The sequence below is a fragment of the Pseudophryne corroboree genome, chromosome 1 (genome assembly GCF_028390025.1).
Source record: "Pseudophryne corroboree isolate aPseCor3 chromosome 1, aPseCor3.hap2, whole genome shotgun sequence".
In the NCBI taxonomy this organism is placed as follows: domain Eukaryota; kingdom Metazoa; phylum Chordata; class Amphibia; order Anura; family Myobatrachidae; genus Pseudophryne; species Pseudophryne corroboree.
The window spans coordinates 371,702,693-371,725,936 of record NC_086444.1 but is presented as its reverse complement, the minus strand read 5'-3'; the positions used below and the strand labels follow the sequence as shown (position 1 = coordinate 371,725,936).

Here is a 23,244-nt window from a genome sequence, read left to right as displayed (position 1 = left end):
AAAGCTAATTTTACCTTGCTCAGACAATCGATAAAGGGCGTAGATTGGGACCAAATTTTTAATGGTAAGAGTACTACAGAAATGTGGGTCACCTTTAAAAACGTTGCTGTGCAAATTTATGCATAAATACATTCCAATGGGCAGCAAAAGTAAGAGAAGCAGGTTCAAACCTATGTGGCTAAATAAGAAGGTAAAGGAATTGATGGACAAAAAAAGGGGAACATTTAAGGCATTTAAATTGGACGGGAGTATGGAGACCTTCCGCTACTACAAAGAGTGTAATAAACTATGCAAAAAGGAAATTAGAGCAGCTAAAATAGAAAATGAAAAATAAGAATTTACTTACCGATAATTCTATTTCTCGGAGTCCGTAGTGGATGCTGGGGTTCCTGAAAGGACCATGGGGAATAGCGGCTCCGCAGGAGACAGGGCACAAAAAGTAAAGCTTTAGGATCAGGTGGTGTGCACTGGCTCCTCCCCCTATGACCCTCCTCCAAGCCAGTTAGGTACTGTGCCCGGACGAGCGTACACAATAAGGGAGGAATTTTGAATCCCGGGTAAGACTCATACCAGCCACACCAATCACACCGTACAACTTGTGATCTAAACCCAGTTAACAGTATGATAACAGCGGAGCCTCTGAAAAGATGGCTCACAACAATAATAACCCGATTTTTGTAACTATGTACAAGTATTGCAGATAATCCGCACTTGGGATGGGCGCCCAGCATCCACTACGGACTCCGAGAAATAGAATTATCGGTAAGTAAATTCTTATTTTCTCTATCGTCCTAGTGGATGCTGGGGTTCCTGAAAGGACCATGGGGATTATACCAAAGCTCCCAAACGGGCGGGAGAGTGCGGATGACTCTGCAGCACCGAATGAGAGAACTCCAGGTCCTCTTTTGCCAGGATATCAAATTTGTAGAATTTTACAAACGTGTTCTCCCCTGACCACGTAGCTGCTCGGCAGAGTTGTAATGCCGAGACCTCTCGGGCAGCCGCCCAAGATGAGCCCACCTTCCTTGTGGAATGGGCCTTAACCGATTTAGACTGTGGCAGACCTGCCTCAGAATGTGCAAGTTGAATTGTGTTACAAATCCAACGAGCAATCGACTGCTTAGAAGCAGGCGCACCCAACTTGTTGGGTGCATACAGTATAAACAGCGAGTCAGATTTTCTGACTCCAGCTGTCCTGGAATATATTTTCAGGGCCCTGACAACTTCTAGCAACTTGGAGTCCTCCAAGTCCCTAGTAGGTGCAAGGCACCACAATAAGCTGGTTCAGGTGAAACACTGACACCACCTTAGGGAGAGAACTGGGGACGAGTCCGCAGCTCTGCCCTGTCCGAATGGACAAACAGATATGGGCTTTTTTGAGAAAAAACCACCAATTTGACACTCGCCTGGTCCAGGCCAGGGCCAAGAGCATGATCACTTTTTATGTGAGATGCTGCAAATCCACATATTTGACTGGTTTTAAACCAATGTGATTTGAGAAATCCCAGAACTACGTTGAGATCCCACAGTGCCACTGGAGGCACAAAAAAGGGGTTTGTATATGCAATACTCCCTTGACAAACTTCTGGACTTCAGGAACTGAAGCCAATTCTTTCTGGAAGAAAATTTACAGGGCCGAATTTGAACCTTAATGGACCCCAATTTGAGGCCCATAGACACTCCTGTTTGCAGGAAATGCAGGAAACGACCGAGTTGAAATTTCTTTGTGGGGCCTTCCTGGCCTCACACCACGCAACAAATTTTCGCCACACGTGGTGATAATGTTGTGCGGTCACCTCCTTTCTGGCTTTGACCAGGGTAGGAATGACCTCTTCCGGAATGCCTTTTTTCCCTTAGGATCCGGCTTTCCATCGCCATGCCGACAAACGCAGCTGCGGTAAGTCTTGGAACAGACATGGTACTTGCTGAAGCAAGTCCCTTCTTAGCGGCAGAGGCCATAAGACCTCTGTAAGCATCTCTTGAAGTTCCGGGTACCAAGTCCTTCTTGGCCAATCCGGAGCCATGAGTATAGTTCTTACTCCTCTACGTCTTATAATTCTCAGCACCTTAGGTATGAGAAGCAGAGGAGGGAACACATACACCGACTGGTACACCCACGGTGTTACCAGAACGTCCACATCTATTGCCTGAGGGTCCCTTGACCTGGCGCAATACCTGTCCCGTTTTTTGTTCAGACGGGACGCCATCATGTCCACCTTTGGTATTTCCCAACGGTTTACAATCATGTGGAAAAAACTTCTCAATGAAGTTTCCACTCTCCCGGGTGGAGGTCGTGCTGAGGAAGTCTGCTTCCCAGTTTCCATTCCCGGGATGAAAAACTGCGGACAGTGTTATCACATGATTTTCCGCCCAGCGAAAAGTCCTTGCAGTTTCTGCCATTGCCCTCCTGCTTCTTGTGTCGCCCTGTCTGTTTACGTGGGCGACTGCCGTGATGTTTTTCCCACTGGATCAATACCGGCTGACCTTGAAGCAGAGGTCTTGCTAAGCTTAGAGCATTATAAATTTACCCTTAGCTCCAGTATATTTATGTGGAGAAAAGTCTCCATACTTGATCACACTCCCTGGAAATTTTTCCCTTGTGTGACTGCTCCCCAGCCTCTCAGGCTGGGCTCCGTGGTTACCAGCATCCAATCCTGAATGCCGAATCTGCGGCCCTCTAGAAGATGAGCACTCTATAACCACCACAGGAGAGACACCCTTGTCCTTGGATATTGGGTTATCCGCTGATGCATCTGAAGATGCGATCCGGACCATTTGTCCAGCAGATCCCACTGAAAAGTTCTTACGTGAAATCTGCCGAATGGAATTGCTTCGTAGGAAGCCACCATTTTTACCAGGACCCTTGTGCAATGATGCACTGTTTTTAGGAGGTTCCTGACTTGCTCGGATAACTCCCTGGCTTTCTCTTCCGGGAGAAACACCTTTTTCTGGACTGTGTCCAGAATCATCCCTAGGCACAGCAGACGTGTCGTCGGGATCAGCTGCGATTTTGGAATATTTAGAATCCACCCGTGCTGATTGTAGCAGTATCCGAGATAGTGCTACTCCGACCTCCAACTGTTCCCTGGACTATGCCCCTATCAGGAGATCGTCCAAGTAAGGGATAATTAAGACGCCTTTTCTTCGAAGAAGAATCATCAATTCGGCCATTACCTTGGTAAAGACCCCGGGGTGCCGTGGACAATCCAAACGGCAGCGTCTGAAACTGATAGTGACAGTTCTGCACCACGAACCTGAGGTACCCTTAGTGAGAAGGGCAAATTTGGGACATAGAGGTAAGCATCCCTGATGTCCCGGGACACTATATAGTCCCCTTCTTCCTGGTTCGTTATCACTGCTCTGAGTGACTTCATCTTAATTTGAACCTTTGTAAGTGTTCAAAAAAAAATTTTTTAGAATAAGTCTCACCTAGCCTTCTGGCTTCAGTACCACAATATAGTGTGGAATAATACCCCTTTTCTGTAGTAGGAGGGGTAATTTAATTGTCACCTGCTGGGAACACAGCTTGTGAATTTTTTTCCCATACTACCTCCTTGTCGGAGGGAGACTTGGTAAAGCAGACTTCAGGAGCCTGCGAAGGGGAAACGTCTCGACATTCCCATCTGTACCCCCGGGATACTACTTGTAGGATCCAGGGGTCCTGTACGGTCTCAGCGCCATGCTGAGAACTTGTCAGACGCGGTGGAACGCTTCTGTTCCTGGGAATAGGCTGCCTGTTGCAGTCTTCTTCCTTTTCCTCTATCCCTGGGCAGATATGATCTTATAGGGACGAGAGGACTGAGGCTGAAAAGACGGTGTCTTTTTCTGCAGAGATGTGACTTAGGGTAAAAAACGGTGGATTTTCCAGCAGTTGCCGTGACCACCAGGTCCGATGGACCGACCCCAAACAAGTCCTCTTCCTTTATACGGCCATACTGTGCCGTTTGGAATCTGCATCACCTGACCACTGTCGTGTCCATAACATCTTCTGGCAGTTATGGACATCGCGTTTATTCATGATGCCAGAGTGCAAATATCCCTCTGTGCATCTCGCATATATAGAAATGCTCTATAGTCAATAAAATACTGTCCCTGTCAAGGGTATCAATATTTTTAGTCAGGGAATCCGACCAAGCCACCCTAGCTCTGCACATCCAGGCTGAGGCGATCGCTGGCCGCAGTATAACACCAGTATGTGTGTATATACTTTTTATTATATTTTCCAGCCTTGTCAGCTGGTCCTTGAGGACGGCCCTATCTATAGACGGTACCGCCACTTGTTTTGATAAGCGTGTGAGCGCCTTATCCACCTTAAGGGGTGTTTCCCAACGCGCCCTAACTTCTGGCGGGAAAGGGTATACCGCCCATAATTTTCTATCGGGGGGAACCCACGCATCATCACACACTTTATTTAATTTATCTGATTCAGGAAAAACTATGGTAGTTTTTTCACATCCCACATAATACCCTCTTTTGTGGTACTTGTAGTATCAGAAATACGTAACACCTCCTTCATTGCCTTTAACGTGTGGCCCTAATAAGGAATACGTTTGTTTATTCACCGTCGACACTGGATTCAGTGTCCCTGTCTGTGTCTGTGTCGACCGACTAAAGTAAACGGGCGTTTTAAAACCCTTGACGGTGTTTTTGAGACGTCTGGACCGTACTAATTGTTTGTCGGCCGTCTCATGTCGTCAACCGACCTTGCAGCGTGTTGACATTATCACGTAATTTCCTAAATAAGCCATCCATTCCGGTGTCGACTCCCTAGAGAGTGACATCACCATTACAGGCAATTGCTCCGCCTCCTCACCAACATCGTCCTCCTACCTGTCGACACACACGTACCGACACACAGCACACACACAGGGAATGCTCTGATAGAGGACAGGACCCACTAGCCCTTTGGAGAGACAGAGGGAGAGTTTGCCAGCACACACCAAAAACGCTATAATTATATAGGGACAACCTTATATAAGTGTTTTCCCTTATAGCATCTTAATATATATATAAGCATATCGCCAAATTAGTGCCCCCCCTCTCTGTTTTAACCCTGTTTCTGTAGTGCAGTGCAGGGGAGAGCCTGGGAGCCTTCCCTCCAGCCTTTCTGTGAGGGAAAATGGCGCTGTGTGCTGAGGAGATAGGCCCCGCCCCTTTTTCGGCGGCCTCGTCTCCCGCTCTTAACGGATTCTGGCAGGGGTTAAATATCTCCATATAGCCTCCGGAGGCTATATGTGAGGTATTTTTAGCCAAAATAGGTATTCATTTGCCTCCCAGGGCGCCCCCCTCCCAGCGCCCTGCACCCTCAGTGACTGCCGTGTGAAGTGTGCTGAGAGGAAAATGGCGCACAGCTGCAGTGCTGTGCGCTACCTTTAGAAGACTGAGGAGTCTTCTGCCGCCGATTCTGGACCTCTTCTTACTTCAGCATCTGCAAGGGGGCCGGCGGCAAGGCTCCGGTGACCATCCAGGCTGTACCTGTGATCGTCCCTCTGGAGCTGATGTCCAGTAGCCAAGAAGCCAATCCATCCTGCACGCAGGTGAGTTCACTTCTTCTCCCCTAAGTCCCTCGTTGCAGTGATCCTGTTGCCAGCAGGACTCACTGTAAAATAAAAAACCTAAGCTAAACTTTCCTAAGCAGCTCTTTAGGAGAGCCACCTAGATTGCACCCTTCTCGGCCGGGCACAAAATCTAACTGGCTTGGAGGAGGGTCATAGGGGGAGGAGCCAGTGCACACCACCTGATCCTAAAGCTTTACTTTTTGTGCCCTGTCTCCTGCGGAGCCGCTATTCCCCATGGTCCTTTCAGGAACCCCAGCATCCACTAGGACGATAGAGAAAACTGATTGCAAAGGAAGTTAAGTCTAACCCCAAGAAAATTTTTTAAGTATAGCAATGGTAAAAGGATAAAAAAAAGACAGCATAGGACCCCTAAAAAATCAACTGGGTGAATTGTTAAATAGTGACTATGAAAAAGCAGAGTTATTGAATAAATTCTTCTAGTCGGTATTTACTATAGAGGAAAAAATGGTAGGAATAGAACAAGATAAAAGTAAGGTTAAGGACCAAAATTACTTCTCGTGTTTAAGTGAGGATGTAGTCAAAGAACGACTGAATAAAATTAAGATCAATAAATCACGGGGGCCAGATGGACTGCACCCAAGGGTTCTCAAGGCACTAAGCTCAGAGATAGCAAGGCCATTACATTTAATCTTTAAAGCTTCCATCATGACAGGCGAGGTTCCAAGGGACTGGCGAAGTGCAGATGTGCCACTTTTTAAAAAGGGAACTAAATCTATTCCCGGAAATTACAGACCAGTAAGCCTAACATCTATAGTGGGTAAAATAATGGAAGGAGTATTAAGGGATAGCATTCAGGAGTATTTGGGATACCTTAACTTAATTAGTGCGAACGAGCATGGGTTTATGAAAAATAGGTCATGTCAAACTAACTTAAGTAACTTCTTTGAAGAAGTAAGTGCAAATTTAGACAAGGGAAATGCTGTGGATGTGGTCTTTTTAGATTTTGCAAAACCCTTCGATACAGTACCTCACATGAGGTTGTGTCTTAAATTAAGAGAGCTGGGGCTTGGTGACAGCATTTGTGCTTGGGTCAAAAATTGGTCGGAAAACAGAGAACAACGAGTAGTAGTCAATGGAACAGTTTCTAGTTGGACTAAAGTATTAAGTGGTGTACCTCAAGGGTCTGTACTAGGCCCACTGCTGTTTAATATATTTATAAATGATATAGGAAATGGTATAGAGAGTAAAGTATCAATTTTTGCGGATGATACTAAACTGTGTAGGATAATTAGATCAGATCAGGACATTGACTGTCTTCAGGACAATTTCACTAAACTGGGGGGTTGGGCAACAAAGTGAATATGAGGTTCAATATAGAGAAATGTAAAGTTATGCATTTCAGTATCAAAAACAAACAGGCCATCTATACATTGAATGGGGTAATTCTTAGAAAATCATTATTGGAGAAAGATTTGGGGGGTGATCATTGGCAATAGACTTAGCAGTAGTCCGCAATGTCGAGATGGTGCAGTAAAGGCCAATAGGGTATTGGCATGCATAAAATGGGTAATAGAGACCAGGGATGAAAGAATAATCCTACCACTGTATAACACGTTGGTACGGCGCCATCTAGAATACGGTGTACAATTTTGGTCTCCGCACTATAAAAAAGACATAGTTGAACTAGAAAGGGTTCAGAAAAGAGCTACAAAATTAGTTAAGGGCCTAGAGTCATTGGATTATGAGGGAAGACTACTTAGGCTGGATATGTTTACACTGTAAAAAAGGCGCATAAGTCAAATATATCAAGGGACAATATAAGGAACTTTCAGGCGATTTACTTATTAAGAGCTCTGTACACAGGACACGTGGTCATCCCCTTAGGTTGGAGGGGAGGAAGTTTAAGACCAAGCGTAGGAAAGGTTTCTTCACAGTGCGGACGGTGAGTTTATGGCATTCACTGCCGAGAGAATGGTAATGTCAGATTCAATCGAGGCATTTAAGAAAGGATTAGACAAAGTTTTAGTGGAATATAGCATCGAAGGTTATAAGTAAATTGGAGATAATACAGCATATAACACTATAGGTTGATCCTCATCAACTATGTAACTATATGTAACTATGTACCTGTACTGCACTGTTTATGGAAGATGCTGCTTTAGTAATTCCTTATCTCACTGAAAATATAGTGTGGGTATATGATTTAAGATTTGGCGCGTATTCTATAATTCCTCTAGATTTTATAAAAAGATTATATATGTTGGATCATCAAATAAAATAAACCTTGTCCTCTTTTTTATAAAAATGAAAAAAAGTTTATTATATAAAATGACATGAGCAATACACCTGCAATCACGCTGCAGTTCTGCTTGCTAAATGTTAAAACACAAGTACAGTAATATTACTGTATAAACCAATTGGTAAGAGAGCTTGTAAAAAATCCTTGCTGTAGGTATTCAGAGGTTAACCTGCAGGATTTATATAGTTTTTCTCCCCTTCTAACTCCCACTGCTGCCCTATGTTCAATATCCAGATACTTGAAATGCAGGTAATTTTGTTGTCCCAATACTTGAAATGCAAGTATAATAACTAGAGATTCAAATGACATTTTCATAACCTTGTATTTTAGTAGTTGTTGCTTACCGGTAAGGTAGTGTAGTATTCAGGTCCGCCCCTGCACCTCAGTCCGTTACCTAATTTGCCGTCTCCGGCCGTTTGTTGTGGCTGTAATCCTTATTGCCAGGTATTGGCCGGTATATGCTATGGCTGTAATCCTTATTGCCAGGTATTGCCCAGTATGTGCTGTGGCTGTAATCCTTATTGCCAGGTATTGGCCGGTATATGCTATGGCTGTAATCCTTATTGCCAGGTATTACCCGGTATGTGCTGTGGCTGTAATCCTTATTGCCAGGTATTGCCCAATATGTGCTGTGGCTGTAATCCTTATTGCCAGGTATTGCCCGGTATGTGCTGTGGCTGCAATCCTTATTGCCAGGTATTGCCCGGTATGTGCTGTGGCTGTAATCCTTATTGCCAGGTATTGGCCGGTATGTGCTGTGGCTGTAATCCTTATTGCCAGGTATTGCCCTGTATGTACTTTGGCTGTAATCCTTATTGCCAAGTATTGACCGGTATGTGCTGTGGCTGTAATCCTTATTGCCAGGTATTGACCGGTATGTGCTGTGGCTGTAATCCTTATTGCCAGGTATTGGCCGGTATGTGCTGTGGCTGTAATCCTTTTCTCTGACGTCCTAAGTGGATGCTGGGGACTCCGTCAGGACCATGGGGAATAGCGGCTCCGCAGGAGACAGGGCACAAAAGTAAAAGCTTTAGGATCAGGTGGTGTGCACTGGCTCCTCCCCCTATGACCCTCCTCCAAGCCTCAGTTAGATCTTTGTGCCTGGCCGAGTAGGGTGCAATCTAGGTGGCTCTCCTAAAGAGCTGCTTAGAGTAAAAGTTTTGTTAGGTTTTTTATTTTCAGTGAGTCCTGCTGGCAGCAGGCTCACTGCATCGAGGGACTTAGGGGAGAAGGAGTGAACTCACCTGCGTGCAGGATGGATTGGCTTCTTAGGCTACTGGACACTAGCTCCAGAGGGACGATCACAGGTACAGCCTGGATGGGTCACCGGAGCCGCGCCGCCGACCCCCTAGCAGATGCTGAAGAGAGAAGAGGTCCAGAAATCGGCGGCTGAAGACTTCCCAGTCTTCTTAAGGTAGCGCACAGCACTGCAGCTGTGCGCCATTGCTCTCAGCACACTTCACACCAACGGTCACTGAGGGTGCAGGGCGCTTGGGGGGGCGCTCTGGGCAGCAATGAAAGTACCTATGCTGGCTAAAAATACATCACATATAGCCCCTGGGGCTATATGGATGTATTTAACCCCTGCCAGGTTGTCAGAAAAACGGGAGAAGAAGCCCGCCGAAAAGGGGGCGGGGCCTATTCTCCTCAGCACACAGCGCCATTTTCCCTCACAGAACTGCTGGTGGGAAGGCTCCCAGGCTCTCCCCTGCACTGCACTACAGAAACAGGGTTAAAACAGAGAGGGGGGGCATTTTTGTGGCGATATTATTACATATTAAGATGCTATAAGGGAAAACACTTATATAAGATTGTCCCTGTAAAATTATAGCGTTTTGGTGTGTGCTGGCAAACTCTCCCTCTGTCTCCCCAAAGGGCTAGTGGGGTCCTGTCCTCTATCAGAGCATTCCCTGTGTGTGTGCTGTGTGTCGGTACGTGTGTGTCGACATGTATGAGGACGATGTTGGTGAGGAGACGGAGCAATTGCCTGTAATGGTGATGTCACTCTCTAGGGAGTCGACACCGGAATGGATGGCTTATTTAGGGAATTACGTGATAATGTCAACAAGCTGCAAGGTCGGTTGACGACATGAGACGGCCGGCAAACCAATTAGTACCTGTCCAGGCGTCTCAAACACCGTCAGGGGCTTTAAAACGCCCATTACCTCAGTCAGTCGACACAGACACGGACACTGACTCCAGTGTCGACGGTGAAGAAACAAACGTATTTTCCATTAGGGCCACACGTTACATGTTAAGGGCAATGAAGGAGGTGTTACATATTTCTGATACTACAAGTACCACAAAAAAGGGTATTATGTGGGGTGTGAAAAAACTGCCTGTAGTTTTTCCTGAATCAGATAAATTAATTGAAGTGTGTGATGATGCGTGGGTTTCCCCCAATAGAAAATTAAAGGCGCTCACACGCTTATCAAAACAAGTGGCGTTACCGTCTCCAGATACGGCCGCCCTCAAGGAGCCAGCTAATAGGAGGCTGGAAAATATCCTAAAAAGTATATACACACATACTGGTGTTATACTGCGACCAGCGATCGCCTCAGCCTGGATGTGCAGCGCTGGGGTGGCTTGGTCGGATTCCCTGACTGAAAATATTGATACCCTTGACAGGGACAGTATTTTATTGACTATAGAGCATTTCTATATATACGAGATGCACAGAGGGATATTTGCACTCTGGCATCATGAGTAAGTGCGATGTCCATGTCTGCCAGAAGATGTTTATGGACACGACAGTGGTCAGGTGATGCAGATTCCAAACGGCACATGGAAGTATTGCCGTATAAAGGGGAGGAGTTATTTGGGGTCGGTCCATCGGACCTGGTGGCCACGGCAACAGCTGGAAAATCCACCTTTTTACCCCAAGTCACATCTCAGCAGAAAAAGACACCGTCTTTTCAGCCTCAGTCCTTTCGTCCCCATAAGGGCAAGCGGGCAAAAGGCCAGTCATATCTGCCCAGGGGTAGAGGAACGGAAGAAGACTGCAGCAGGCAGCCCCTTCCCAGGAACAGAAGCCCTCCACCGCTTCTGCCAAGTCCTCAGCATGACGCTGGGGCCGTACAAGCGGACTCAGGTGCGGTGGGGGGGGTCGTCTCAAGAGTTTCAGCGCGCAGTGGGCTCACTCGCAAGTGAACCCCTGGATCCTACAAGTAGTATCCCAGGGGTACAGATTGGAAATTCGAGACGTCTCCCCCTCGCAGGTTCCTGAAATCTGCTTTACCAACGTCTCCCTCCGACAGGGAGGCATTATTGGAAACAATTCACAAGCTGTATTCCCAGCAGGTGATAATCAAAGTACCCCTCCTACAACAAGGAAAAGGGTATTATTCCACACTATTTGTGGTACTGAAGCCAGACGGCTCGGTGAGATCTATTCTAAATCTGAAATCTTTGAACACTTACATACAAAGGTTCAAATCAAGATGGAGTCACTCAGAGCAGTGATAGCGAACCAGGAAGAAGGGGACTATATGGTGTCCCTGGACATCAAGGATGCTTACCTCCATGTCCCAAATTGCCCTTCTCACCAAGGGTACCTCAGGTTCGTGGTACAGAACTGTCACTATCAGTTTCAGACGCTGCCGTTTGGATTGTCCACGGCACCCCGGGTCTTTACCAAGGTAATGGCCGAAATGATGATTCTTCTTCAAAGAAAAGGCGTCTTAATTATCCCTTACTTGGACGATCTCCTGATAAGGGCAAGGTCCAGAGAACAGTTGGAGGTCGGAGTAGCACTATCTCAAGTAGTTCTACGACAGCACGGGTGGATTCTAAATATTCCAAAATCGCAGCTGATTCCGACGACACGTCTGCTGTTACTAGGGATGATTCTGGACACAGTCCAGAAAAAGGTGTTTCTCCCGGAGGAGAAAGCCTGGGAGTTATCCGAGCTAGTCAGGAACCTCCTAGAACCAGGCCAAGTGTCAGTGCATCAATGCACAAGAGTCCTGGGAAAAATGGTGGCTTCTTACGAAGCGATTCCATTCGGCAGATTTCACGAAAGAATTTTTCAGTGGGATCTGCTGGACGAATGGTCCGGATCGCATCTTCAGATGCATCAGCGGATAATCCTGTCTCCAAGGACAAGGGTGTCTCTTCTGTGGTGGCTGCAGAGTGCTCATCTACTAGAGGGCAGCAGATTCGGCATTCAGGACTGGGTCCTGGTGACCACGGATGCCAGCCTGAGAGGCTGGGGAGCAGTCACACAGGGAAGAAATTTCCAAGGAGTGTGGTCAAGTCTGGAGACTTCTCTCCACATAAATATACTGGAGCTAAGGGCAATTTACAATGCTCTGAGCCTAGGAAGACCTCTGCTTCAAAGTCAACCGGTGCTGATCCAGTCGGACAACATCACGGCAGTCGCCCACGTAAACAGACAGGGCGGCACAAGAAGCAGGAGGGCAATGGCAGCAAGGATTCTTCGCTGGGCGAAAAATCATGTGATAACACTGTTAGCGGTGTTCATTCCGGGAGTGGACAACTGGGAAGCAGACTTCCTCAGCAGGCATGACCTCCACCCGGGAGAGTGGAGACTTCATCTGGAAGTCTTCCACATGATTGTGAACCGTTGGGAAAGACCAAAGGTGGACATGATGGCGTCCCGTCTGAACAAAAAACTGGACAGGTATTGCGCCAGGTCAAGAGACCATCAGGCAATAGCTGGGACGCTCTGGTAACACCGTGGGTGTACCAGTCGGTGTATGTGTTCCCTCCTCTGCCTCTCATACCCAAGGTACTGAGAATTATAAGAAGGAGAGGAGTAAGAACTATACTCGTGGCTCCGGATTGGCCAAGAAGGACTTGGTACCCGGAACTTCAAGAGATACTAAGAAGGGACTTGCTTCAGCAAGGATCATGTCTGTTCCAAGACTTACCGCGGCTGCGTTTGACGGCATGGCGGTTGAACGCCGGATCCTAAGGGAAAAAGGCATTCCGGAAGAGGTCATCCCTACCCTGGTCAGAGCCAGGAAGGAGGTGACCACACAACATTATCACCGCATTTGGCGAAAATATGTTGCATGGTGTGAGGCCAGGAAGGCCCCCACGGAGGAATTTCAACTCGGTCGGTTCCTACATTTCCTGCAAACAGGAGTGTCTATGTGCCTCAAATTGGGGTCCATTAAGGTTCAAATTTCGGCCCTGTCGAATTTCTTCCAGAAAGAATTGGCTTCAGTTCCTGAAGTCCAGAAGTTTGTCAAGGGAGTACTGCATATACAACCCCCTTTTGTGCCTCCAGTGGCACTGTGGGATCTCAACGTAGTTCTGGGATTCCTCAAATCACATTGGTTTAAACCGCTCAAATCTGTGGATTTGAAATATCTCACATGGAAAGTGACCATGCTGTTGGCCCTGGCCTCGGCCAGGCGAGTGTCAGAATTGGCGGCTTTGTCTCACAAAAGCCCATATCTGATTGTCCATTCGGACAGGGCAGAGCTGCGGACTCGTCCCCAGTTTCTCCCTAAGGTGGTGTCAGCGTTTCACCTGAACCAGCTTATTGTGGTACCTGCGGATACTAGGGACTTGGAGGACTCCAAGTTGCTAGATGTTGTCAGGGCCCTGAAAATATAGGTTTCCAGGACGGCTGGAGTCAGGAAAACTGACTTGCTGTTATCCTGTATGCACCCAACAAACTGGGTGCTCTTGCTTCTAAGCAGACGATTGCTAGTTGGATGTGTAGTACAATTCAGCTTGCACATTCTGTGGCAGGCCTGCCACAGCCAAAATATGTAAATGCCCATTCCACAAGGAAGGTGGGCTCATCTTGGGCGGCTGCCCGAGGGGTCTCGGCTTTACAACTTTGCCGAGCTGCTACTTGGTCAGGGGCACACCCTGGCTGAGGAGGACCTGGAGTTCTCTCACTCAGTGATGCAGAGTCATCCGCACTCTCCCGCCCGTTTGGGAGCTTTGGTATAATCCCCATGGTCCTGACGGAGTCCCCAGCATCCACTTAGAACGTCAGAGAAAATAAGAATTTACTTACCGATAATTCTATTTCTCGTAGTCCGTAGTGGATGCTGGGCGCCCATCCCAAGTGCGGATTGTCTGCAATACTTGTACATAGTTATTGTTACAAAAATCGGGTTATTATTGTTGTGAGCCATCTTTTCAGAGGCTCCGCTGTTATCATGCTGTTAACTGGGTTCAGATCACAGGTTGTACAGTGTGATTGGTGTGGCTGGTATGAGTCTTACCCAGGATTCAAAATCCTTCCTTATTGTGTACGCTCGTCCGGGCACAGTATCCTAACTGAGGCTTGGAGGAGGGTCATAGGGGGAGGAGCCAGTGCACACCACCTGATCCTAAAGCTTTTACTTTTGTGCCCTGTCTCCTGCGGAGACGCTATTCCCCATGGTCCTGACGGAGTCCCCAGCATCCACTACGGACTACGAGAAATAGAATTATCGGTAAGTAAATTCTTATTATTGCCAGGTATTGCCCTGTATGTACTGTAGCTGTAATCCTTATTGCCAAGTATTGACTGGTATGTGCTGTGGCTGTAATCCTTATTGCCAGGTATTGGCCGGTATGTCCTGTGGCTGTAATCCTTATTGCCCGATATGTGCTGTGGCTGTAATCCTTATTGCCAGGTATTGCCCGGTATGTGCTGTGGCTGTAATCCTTATTACTAGGTAATGACCGGTATGTGCTGTGGCTGTAATCCTTATTGCCAGGTATTGCCCGGTATGTGCTGTGGCTGTAATCCTTATTGCCAGGTATTGGCCGGTATGTGCTGTGGCTGTAATCCTTATTGCCAGGTATTGGCCGGTATGTGCTGTGGCTGTAATCCTTATTGCCAGGTATTGCCCTGTATGTACTTTGGCTGTAATCCTTATTGCCAAGTATTGACCGGTATGTGCTGTGGCTGTAATCCTTATTGCCAGGTATTGACCGGTATGTGCTGTGGCTGTAATCCTTATTGCAAGGTATTGGCCGGTATGTGCTGTGGCTGTAATCCTTATTGCCAGGTATTGCCCTGTATGTACTGTAGCTGTAATCCTTATTGCCAAGTATTGACCGGTATGTGCTGTGGCTGTAATCCTTATTGCCAGGTATTGGCCGGTATGTCCTGTGGCTGTAATCCTTATTGCCCGGTATGTGCTGTGGCTGTAATCCTTATTGCCAGGTATTGCCCGGTATATGCTGTCGCTGTAATCCTTATTGCCAGGTATTGCCGGGTATATGCTGTGGCTGTAATCCTTATTGCCAGGTATTGCTCAGTAGTGCACGGCTCTGAGGTCCTGCAGTATGGGATTAGTATGTCCCACACTGTGGTCTCCGGCTGTGCTCCCCAAATGCTGCTGACGGCTGAATGCTGACACTTCCAGGTGGCCAGATTATTTTTATAAAAAGAGGGCAAGGTTTATTTTATTGGATGATCCAAAATAGTCTTTTCATAAAATATAGAGGAATTATGTAAAATTTCTATTACTTATTCCAGGAGATCTATACTTTGAAAAGGCTGTCAATGGATTCCTAGCTGATCTCTTCAATAAGTGGAAGGTAAGTGCGAAAAAAGATCATTTGTCTGGGACCAACTCACTAGTTAAATAATTACAAACTCACTGAAGTGACAAGAATAGTGAATATTATGCATGTTGCAAGTCAGTATGTATATACACTGTAGATCAAAACTGTGGGGAAGTCACATTTGGTGAAGACAATCTATGATTGTACAAATATTGTCAGAAACCCAGTGCCAATCAACGCTCTCTTAGGGCAGGGCACATGCTACAGGTAATGCTTGTCTTCAGACATCCTTTCCAAACACGGAAGCTATGCATGCAACTTCTCACAGGTCTGACTGCACTTCATATTCTCTGTTATCTGTGAATAATACATGTAACCTGGTACAGCCTTTGGCCTCATTATGCACTACACTCAGCATTCAGATGGGTTTGTTAGATGGTCTGTCTTCTGCCTGTTGCCCTGGGATAAATCGTTGGTGGTGTAGTTTTTACATATGTCAACATTGATACACATAGACACTATAACTACATGATGACTCACGGGGAACACTTGCACAGGGCTTTACAGCTGCTATGTTTTCCTTATTCAGGAGAAGAACTGCAGTCATGAGGTGACAGTCGTACTCTTCTCTAGAACCTTTTATGATGCAAAATCCTTAGGTAGGTACAAAGTTATGCACTCTGTGATATCTGGCCTGCTAAACTGATGTATGAGTAATATTTAGTGTACTACTTCAAGCAGTTAATTGTGAGAAAGTCAGTAGTGGATATTTGCCGTAATATTCCTTACAGCATGCCAGTAGGAGATCTGGCTCTCAACTTCGATTTTAGTGGGACTAAATAAACAAATTTCTGCAGCGGGGTACACTGGGATTCCACAGGGAATAAATCGGGGGTGTAGAGTTGGATCTTGATCCGAAGCACCAACAGGCTAAAGCTTTGACTGTTCCCAGGATGCATTGTACCACCTCCTCTATAACCCCGCCTCCAGGCACTGGAGCTCAGCTTGTAAGTTGGTGCCTGCAGAGCAGGTCACTAACAGGTGGGACTGCGCTAGGTAGCCCTGAAAAGAGCTTTTAAGAATACTTCAAGGGCCACAGCACTTTCTATGTGGAGCTGCGGCTCCATTACCTCCCCCAGCAGCGCTGCATACTCCCGCGGCCGAGTTCCCAGGTACTTGCAGCGGAGGCGCAACGGTCATCAGGCACACCACCGCTGACGCTCTCCAGAATCGCATGGCTGCACATCAGGGAGGAGGTAAGAAGGTCCCCCAGGTGGGACCCGCCGGTAAATTGCGGTCCCAGGAGACGGACCATGCCGCTGGCGTGGACACTGTACTGCACAGGGACCCCACTATATCCATCAGGGCAAGGGAGCACAGGTCGAATTTATTAAAATATGTTTGATATAGGCTCCACAGTACCCGGTGGTGAGGACCAGCATAGGGAATAAGGCACTGACCTGTAGCCCGTCCCCCAGCTCCGGGCACCATCTACTGCTGGTGTTCCCACCCTGGAGCTGCATTTCACCCTCCCACACTCCCTGACAGAGATTTTGGCGCCATCTTCACTACTAGCTGGGCTGATCTCCAGGACTGCAGGGCTCTGTCTCCTCTGTAAAGCTGCCTGTCTCATCCGCGCTGTGCATTTACAGGCACTTAAGTATTCTACATGTCATTTTAGACAGTGTTAGTTAAGAACAAGTGTACTGCTATCTGAATATTTCGTACAAGTACATTGTGATATACATCCAGTATCTACTGTGCATTGTTATATCTATACTCAGACAACCTGCAGCACCTGTGGCCAATCAGGACCCACCTTGGACAGCGTTTTCAAGTATGCTGAGTACACGTGTGACACGTCTTAAGCCCCCTGTGGGACTCCAGTGCCATTGCAGCCACATATTGTTCCTGTAGTTAATCTGCCCTGGGCGAATACTCTGTCTACCCAATTACAACAATTAAATCAATCCTTGGTAAAACAAAAGTCTACCCTACACCCCTCTGGGGCCAAAGGATCATCTAAACGGGCCATTTCTTCCTCACAATCCATTAATTCTTCCGATGAGGATGGGGAATATACTGATCCGTCAGACACTGATACAGTTGCTTGTGATGAGGAATCTACAACCCAGGTTGATGTTCCTGACCTAGTGGAGGCTATTAAGCTAATTCTTCAAATAGATGATGACATTGAGCCTACTACTGTGTCTAAGAAACCTGATTAGTTCAAACATCAGAAGGTTGCTAAAGGAGTCTTACCACATGCTGACCACTTAATTGACATACGTCCGGAATTGTGGTCGTCTCCAGGAAAGAAATTTTCCCTGTCTAAAAAGATGCTAGCTCGTTATCCTATCCCTGCGGAGTTGAGTAACAAGTGGGAAACTCCACCGCCGGTGGACTCTCATGTCGCCCGTCTTGTGGTGTCATCTACTCTGCCTGTCACCACTGTCACCTCACTGAAGGAACCGACAGATAAGAGTGTGGAGGGGGGTGTGGTATTGAAAGTCGACAGTAACTAGGTCGACAATGTCTAGGTCGACCACTATTGGTCGACAGTAACTAGGTCGACAGGGTGTCTAGGTTGACAGGGTCTTTAGGTCGACATGTTCTAGGTCGACAGGTCAAAAGGTCGACATGAGTTTTTAATGTTATTTTGGTGTAGTTTTCTTCGTAGAGTGACCGGGAACCCCAATTAGTGCACTGCGTCCCCTCGCATGGCTCGCTTCGCTCGCCATGCTTCGAGCATGGTGCCTTCGCTCCGCTACCGCCTCGCTCGGCACAGATTACCGTTCCAATCGTAGTCCACATGGATCGTTAAGTATGAAAAGGTTCAAAAAAAGAAAAAAATTGTGAAAAACTCATGTCGACCTTTTGACCTGTCGACCTAGAACATGTCGACCTAAAGACCCTGTCGACCTAGTTACTGTCGACCAATAGTGGTCGACCTAGACATTGTCGACCTAGTTACTGTCGACTTTCAATCCGGATCCCTGTGGAGGGATGCCTGAAGTATATTTACTCTCTTACTGGTGCGGTACATAGTCCCACTATGGCAGCCTCCTGGGCTGTGAAAGGAACTGAAGCATGGGTTCAGGCAATTGAAGATGAGCTGCCTCATGATTTTTCTGACACTGCCAGACAATATCTGTCTTACAATACCACAGCCCCCAACTATATTCAGGAGGCGGCCTCTGATGTAGGTGTAATGGCGGCCAAGGCATCGACTGTGTCTATCCTGGCTCGTCGAATTATGTGGTTGAGGTCCTGGAAAGTGAACCTGGACTACAAAAAGACCTTGGAGGTGCTCCCTTTTAAGGGAGACATCCTATTTTGGGAGGATCTGAACAAGATTGTAACTGACTTGGCTACTGCCAAGACTGTGTGTCTCCCAAATACTAATCCTTCTGCTCCAAGGCTAAGAGTACCACCTTTCATTCCTTTCGACCTCCAGGGAAAGCAAAGGGTCAGGCGTATCCGCGACAGGCTCGTGCTTCCAAAACCACTAAGACTAAATCTAAACAATCCTGGGCCGCCCTTCAGCCTGCTTCCAAACAAGACAAGCCTGCCGCATGAGGGGGCGGGCCTCTCCCTGGGAGACCCCAGGGTGGGAAGCCGACTTCTGCAGTTCGCCCAGTCCTGTTTAAAGACCACTTCGGACGCCTGAGTGCGGAAAGTTGTCTCTCACGAGTACGCAATCTCTTTCAAGAGACGTCCCCCTTTCCAGTTTTTCACAATGGTTATCCCTGTGGATCCGTTAAAAGCGCAAGCTCTACACTTGGTTGTACAATCCCTCCTGGATACAACCTGCACATACCTATTGCCATGTCGCATCAGCAATATCTGCGGTTTGCTATTGGTAACCTACATTATCAATTCCAGGCACTGCCTTTTGGATTGGCCACAGCCCCTCGGATCTTCACCAAGGTCATGGCCGTGATGACGGCTCTTCACCGCCGTCAGGGGATCTGGATCCTGCCGTATCTGGGCAACTTGCTAATACTGGTGAACTCCCAAGACGTTCTCCTCAGTCATCTGGAACTGACGGTCCAATTCCTACAAGCCCACCGGTGGCTCATCAACTGGAAAAAGTCCTCGCTGGTCCCTGCTCGGAGCATGGTGCACCTGGGGCCTCTACTGGACACACACAGCCAACGATTGTTTTTGTCTTCAGAGAAAGTCCTGAAACTTCAGGACAGGATCAGATATTTCCTCTCTCGCCCAAGATTGTTGATGCACTCAGCGATGCAAGTACTAGGCCTCATGATGTCGGCTTCCGACATGGTAGAGTACGCTCAATTACATTCCTTCCCTCTGCAGAGGTTAATTCTTTCCAAGTGGGACGGTCTGCCTCATCGGATCATGTCTCAAATGATCTCCTTGACTCTGGAGGTTCGGCTGTCACTGAGCTGGTGGCTACAGGACCAACAGTTGAGCAGGGGCCGTCCCTTCTGGATCTCCAACTGGGTCCTCCTGACAACGGATGATAGTCTGCGGGGTTGGGGCGCAGTGTTGGAGCAACACTCTCTCCAGGGTCGGTGGACCAGGGAGGAATCTCTCCTCCAGATAAACATTCTGGAATTGCGGGCAGTGTTCAATGCGTTGACACTGGCCCTGCCTCTAGTACAGAACAGGCCTGTTCAAGTACAATCAGACAACGCCACCACTGTGGCGTACATAAATCTTCAAGGCGGCACTCGAAGCCGCATTGCAATGCTGGAAGTATCAAAAATCCTCTGTTGGGTGGAACACCATCTGCCAGCAATATGGGCAGTGTTCATTCCCGGAGTCCTGAACTGGGAAGCGTATTTCCTAAGTCGTCAGGACGTACACACCGGAGAGTGGAGTCTTCATCCGGAAGTCTTTCAACTCCTAATGGACAAGTGGGGCCTGCCAGATGTAGATCTGATGGCGTCTCGACACAATCACAAGGTTCCGGTCTTCGGATCAAGGACAAGGGATCCTCAAGCAGCGTTCGTGGATGCACTGACAATTCCATGGAACTTTCGGCTGCCATAGGTGTTCCCTCCAGTGTCACGCCTGCCCAGGGTACTACGGAAGTTCAAGCAAGAAAGAGGAATACTACTTCTAGTCGCTCCAGCGTGGCCCAGACGGCATTGGGTCTCAGACCTACAGGGTCTATCAATAGAGCGTCCTCTTCTGCTTCCTCAATGCCCAGACCTCCTCGTTCAGGGCCCTTGTGTCTATCCGGACTTGGCCAGACTGGCTTTGACGGCGTGGCTCTTGAGGCTTCACTCCTGAGGGCCAAGGGATTCCCTGATGCGGTTATTCAAACTATGTTGAAGACCCGCAAACTGGCTTCTGCACGGATTTATTACAGGGTCTGGAACTCTTACTTCACATGGTGTTCTGCTAAGAATAATGATGCCTATTCGTTCAGAACTTCTAGGCTTTTGGCTGTTCTGCAACAAAGTGCCTAGATTTAGGCCTTCGTCTGGCCTCCCTCAAGGTTCATATATCTGACTTGTTGGTGTGGTTTCAGAGGAAAATTGACGTTCATACTTTCACTTTTACGGATTCAGCTTCCCTATGTCCACTCCTGTGGCTCCATGGGATCTGTCTGTTGTCTTAAATGCCCTACAATAGTCTCCATTTGAACCTCTTGAGTCTGTGGATCTTAAATGTCTTACACTTAAGGTCGTGTTTTTACTGGCTATTGCCTCTGCTTGGAGGGTGTCGGACTTAGGCGTTTTGTCCTGTCGTCCACCCTTTCTGATTTTTCACCGTGACCAGGCAGTTCTTCGAACTCGCCCTGGTTTTCTATCTAAGGTGGTATCATCTTTTCATCTTAACCAAGAGATTGTGGTTCCCGCCTTTATCTCTTCTGGCTTGTCCTCCAAAGAATGTTCTTTGGATGTGGTACGGGCTCTCCGTATTTACGTAGAGAGGACTGCCTCTTTCAGGAGGTCAGATACCCTTTTTGTACTTTTTGGTTTTCATAAACGTGGCTGGCCTGCGAATAAGCAGACCTTGGCCAGAAGGATTAGAATGGTTATTGCACAAGCCTATGCACAGGCTGGTCTTCCAGCTCCTGCTGCTATTAAAGCCCATTCTACTTGGTCTGTTGGACCTTCTTGGGCAGTCCGCCGAGGCGCGTCCGCTGAACAATTGTGCAAGGCGGCTACGTGGGCCTCAGTGAACACGTTCATCAGGTTCTATGCCTTTGATACTTCTGCTTCCCAGGATGCTTCCTTTGGACGCCAGGTTCTTGTGCCCGCTACGGTGCGTCCCCTTCCCACGAGGAACTGCATTAGGACATCCCCGATGTATTCCGTGTGGAATCCCAGTGTACCCCGCTGCAGAAAAGGAGATTTATGGTAGACTTACCTTGGTTAAATCTCTTTCTGTGAGGTACACTGGATTCCACAGGGCGCCCACCCTGACGCACTTAGCTTCTTTGGGTTTGTATGGCATTAGCCGCTAGTCCCTTCTCCTGTCGTGAGAATGTGGTTCTATGTGACTAATATCTACCATCTCTTTTACCGGCTACTGCATTGGACTGGTTAACAAAACTGAGCCCCAGTGCCTGGAGGCGGGGTTATAGAGGAGGTGCTATGCATCCTGGGAACAGTCAATGCTTTAGCCTGTTGGTGTCTCAGATCAAGATCCAACTCTACACCCCCAATGTATTCCCCGTGGAATCCAGTGTACCTCGCAGAAAGAGATTTAACCATGGTAAGTCTACCATAAATCTCCTTTTTTGTATCCAGTTGTTACATTAAAGTGAGATGTGTATATATTAATGTTATCTTTCTCTAGTTTTTACTGATTCTTAATTTTCCATGTTATAGTCCTCTTTCTTATTTTTATATGATGCAGGTCTTGCTAGGAGGTTTCCATGTATAACAGGCAGTCTAAAAAGTAGTGATCTCTTTATTTTTTCTCACTGTTCAATACACTGGCATAGGATTCTATACATTTATTTTCGCTTTGACCCAGCTTACCCATTTACAGTGCACTGCGACCAGGTTCCTTCCCGGTACCAACCCTGCAAGGTACCCGAGTTGGATTCCCAAGTCACTGGACCTGGGTTAACCCTTTTCCACTAAGCCATCCCCAGGTTTTAATGGCAGTGAAAAAGGGCTGTCCATTATTGACATATTTAAATTCCTGTCCAGTGACACCCCTACTTGCATTTGAAGGATCCTTCTAGAATCCATAACTTCTTATTTTATCATTAATTGTCTCTTTTAGATGAATTTCCTGAAGCACATCGTAACAACGCTGCCATCATACAGGATCACAAGGGGAGATTCTATGAAGATTTCTATAAGTAAAGAAATCATACGAGAACTGCTTATCTTTTCTTGTTTTTCTTTGTATCACATGCTTATTTCTGCTATGTTTGTACTATATGTTTGTTAACTCACAGATTTGGGTTCTATTACCCAAAATTCTTGTACGTAGGCTATGTTTAAAGTACATCAGACATAATTTATCATGTACCTGTCCACTTTAGTTCACTGTATGCATTTACAAAAGAAAGTATTAATGTAAACATAGCCTTAGTGTCTTCCTGGAATTTGATGACATTCTTACATAAAAGCAACAATTTTATCTATTTATTTTTTTCTCTCTCTTCCTGGCTTTTGCATCTGTCTGGATAACAAATATTCCAGCATGAATTAGACTGAGCAGTAGTAATTGTGCATTTGGTTGCTGCATGTTACTGCAACGGCAAAGTTTGCACCTTTGTTAGTAAATAATTATATGTGTGTATTTTAACATTCTTTACCTCTATCGTCCCAGGGTGGTAGTTCAGAATGAGAGACGCGAAGAATGGACATCACTGCTTGTCACGGTTAAAAAGATTTTCATCCAATACCCTGTGCTGGTGCGACTGGAAAATGCAGGTTTGTGTAGGGTATAAAGGCAATTGGGCTAATATTGAATGATCCAAAACAAGCCTTGTATTAT

At 47.0% G+C, this 23,244-nt stretch overlaps 1 protein-coding gene across 6 annotated transcripts in view; it reads left to right on the top strand.

Annotated features, from left to right (window-relative positions):
• The window catches only part of DEPDC5 (DEP domain containing 5, GATOR1 subcomplex subunit), a 358,748-nt gene that overhangs the window by 126,180 nt on the left and 209,324 nt on the right, over positions 1-23,244 (top strand). For all 6 annotated transcript variants that reach the window (XM_063913059.1, XM_063913056.1, XM_063913058.1 and 3 more), the window contains exons 10-13: positions 15,275-15,336; positions 15,893-15,962; positions 22,522-22,600; positions 23,077-23,180. In XM_063913059.1, coding sequence (XP_063769129.1) covers positions 15,275-15,336; positions 15,893-15,962; positions 22,522-22,600; positions 23,077-23,180 — 315 coding nt within the window. The remainder of the gene's footprint in view (positions 1-15,274; positions 15,337-15,892; positions 15,963-22,521; positions 22,601-23,076; positions 23,181-23,244) is intronic.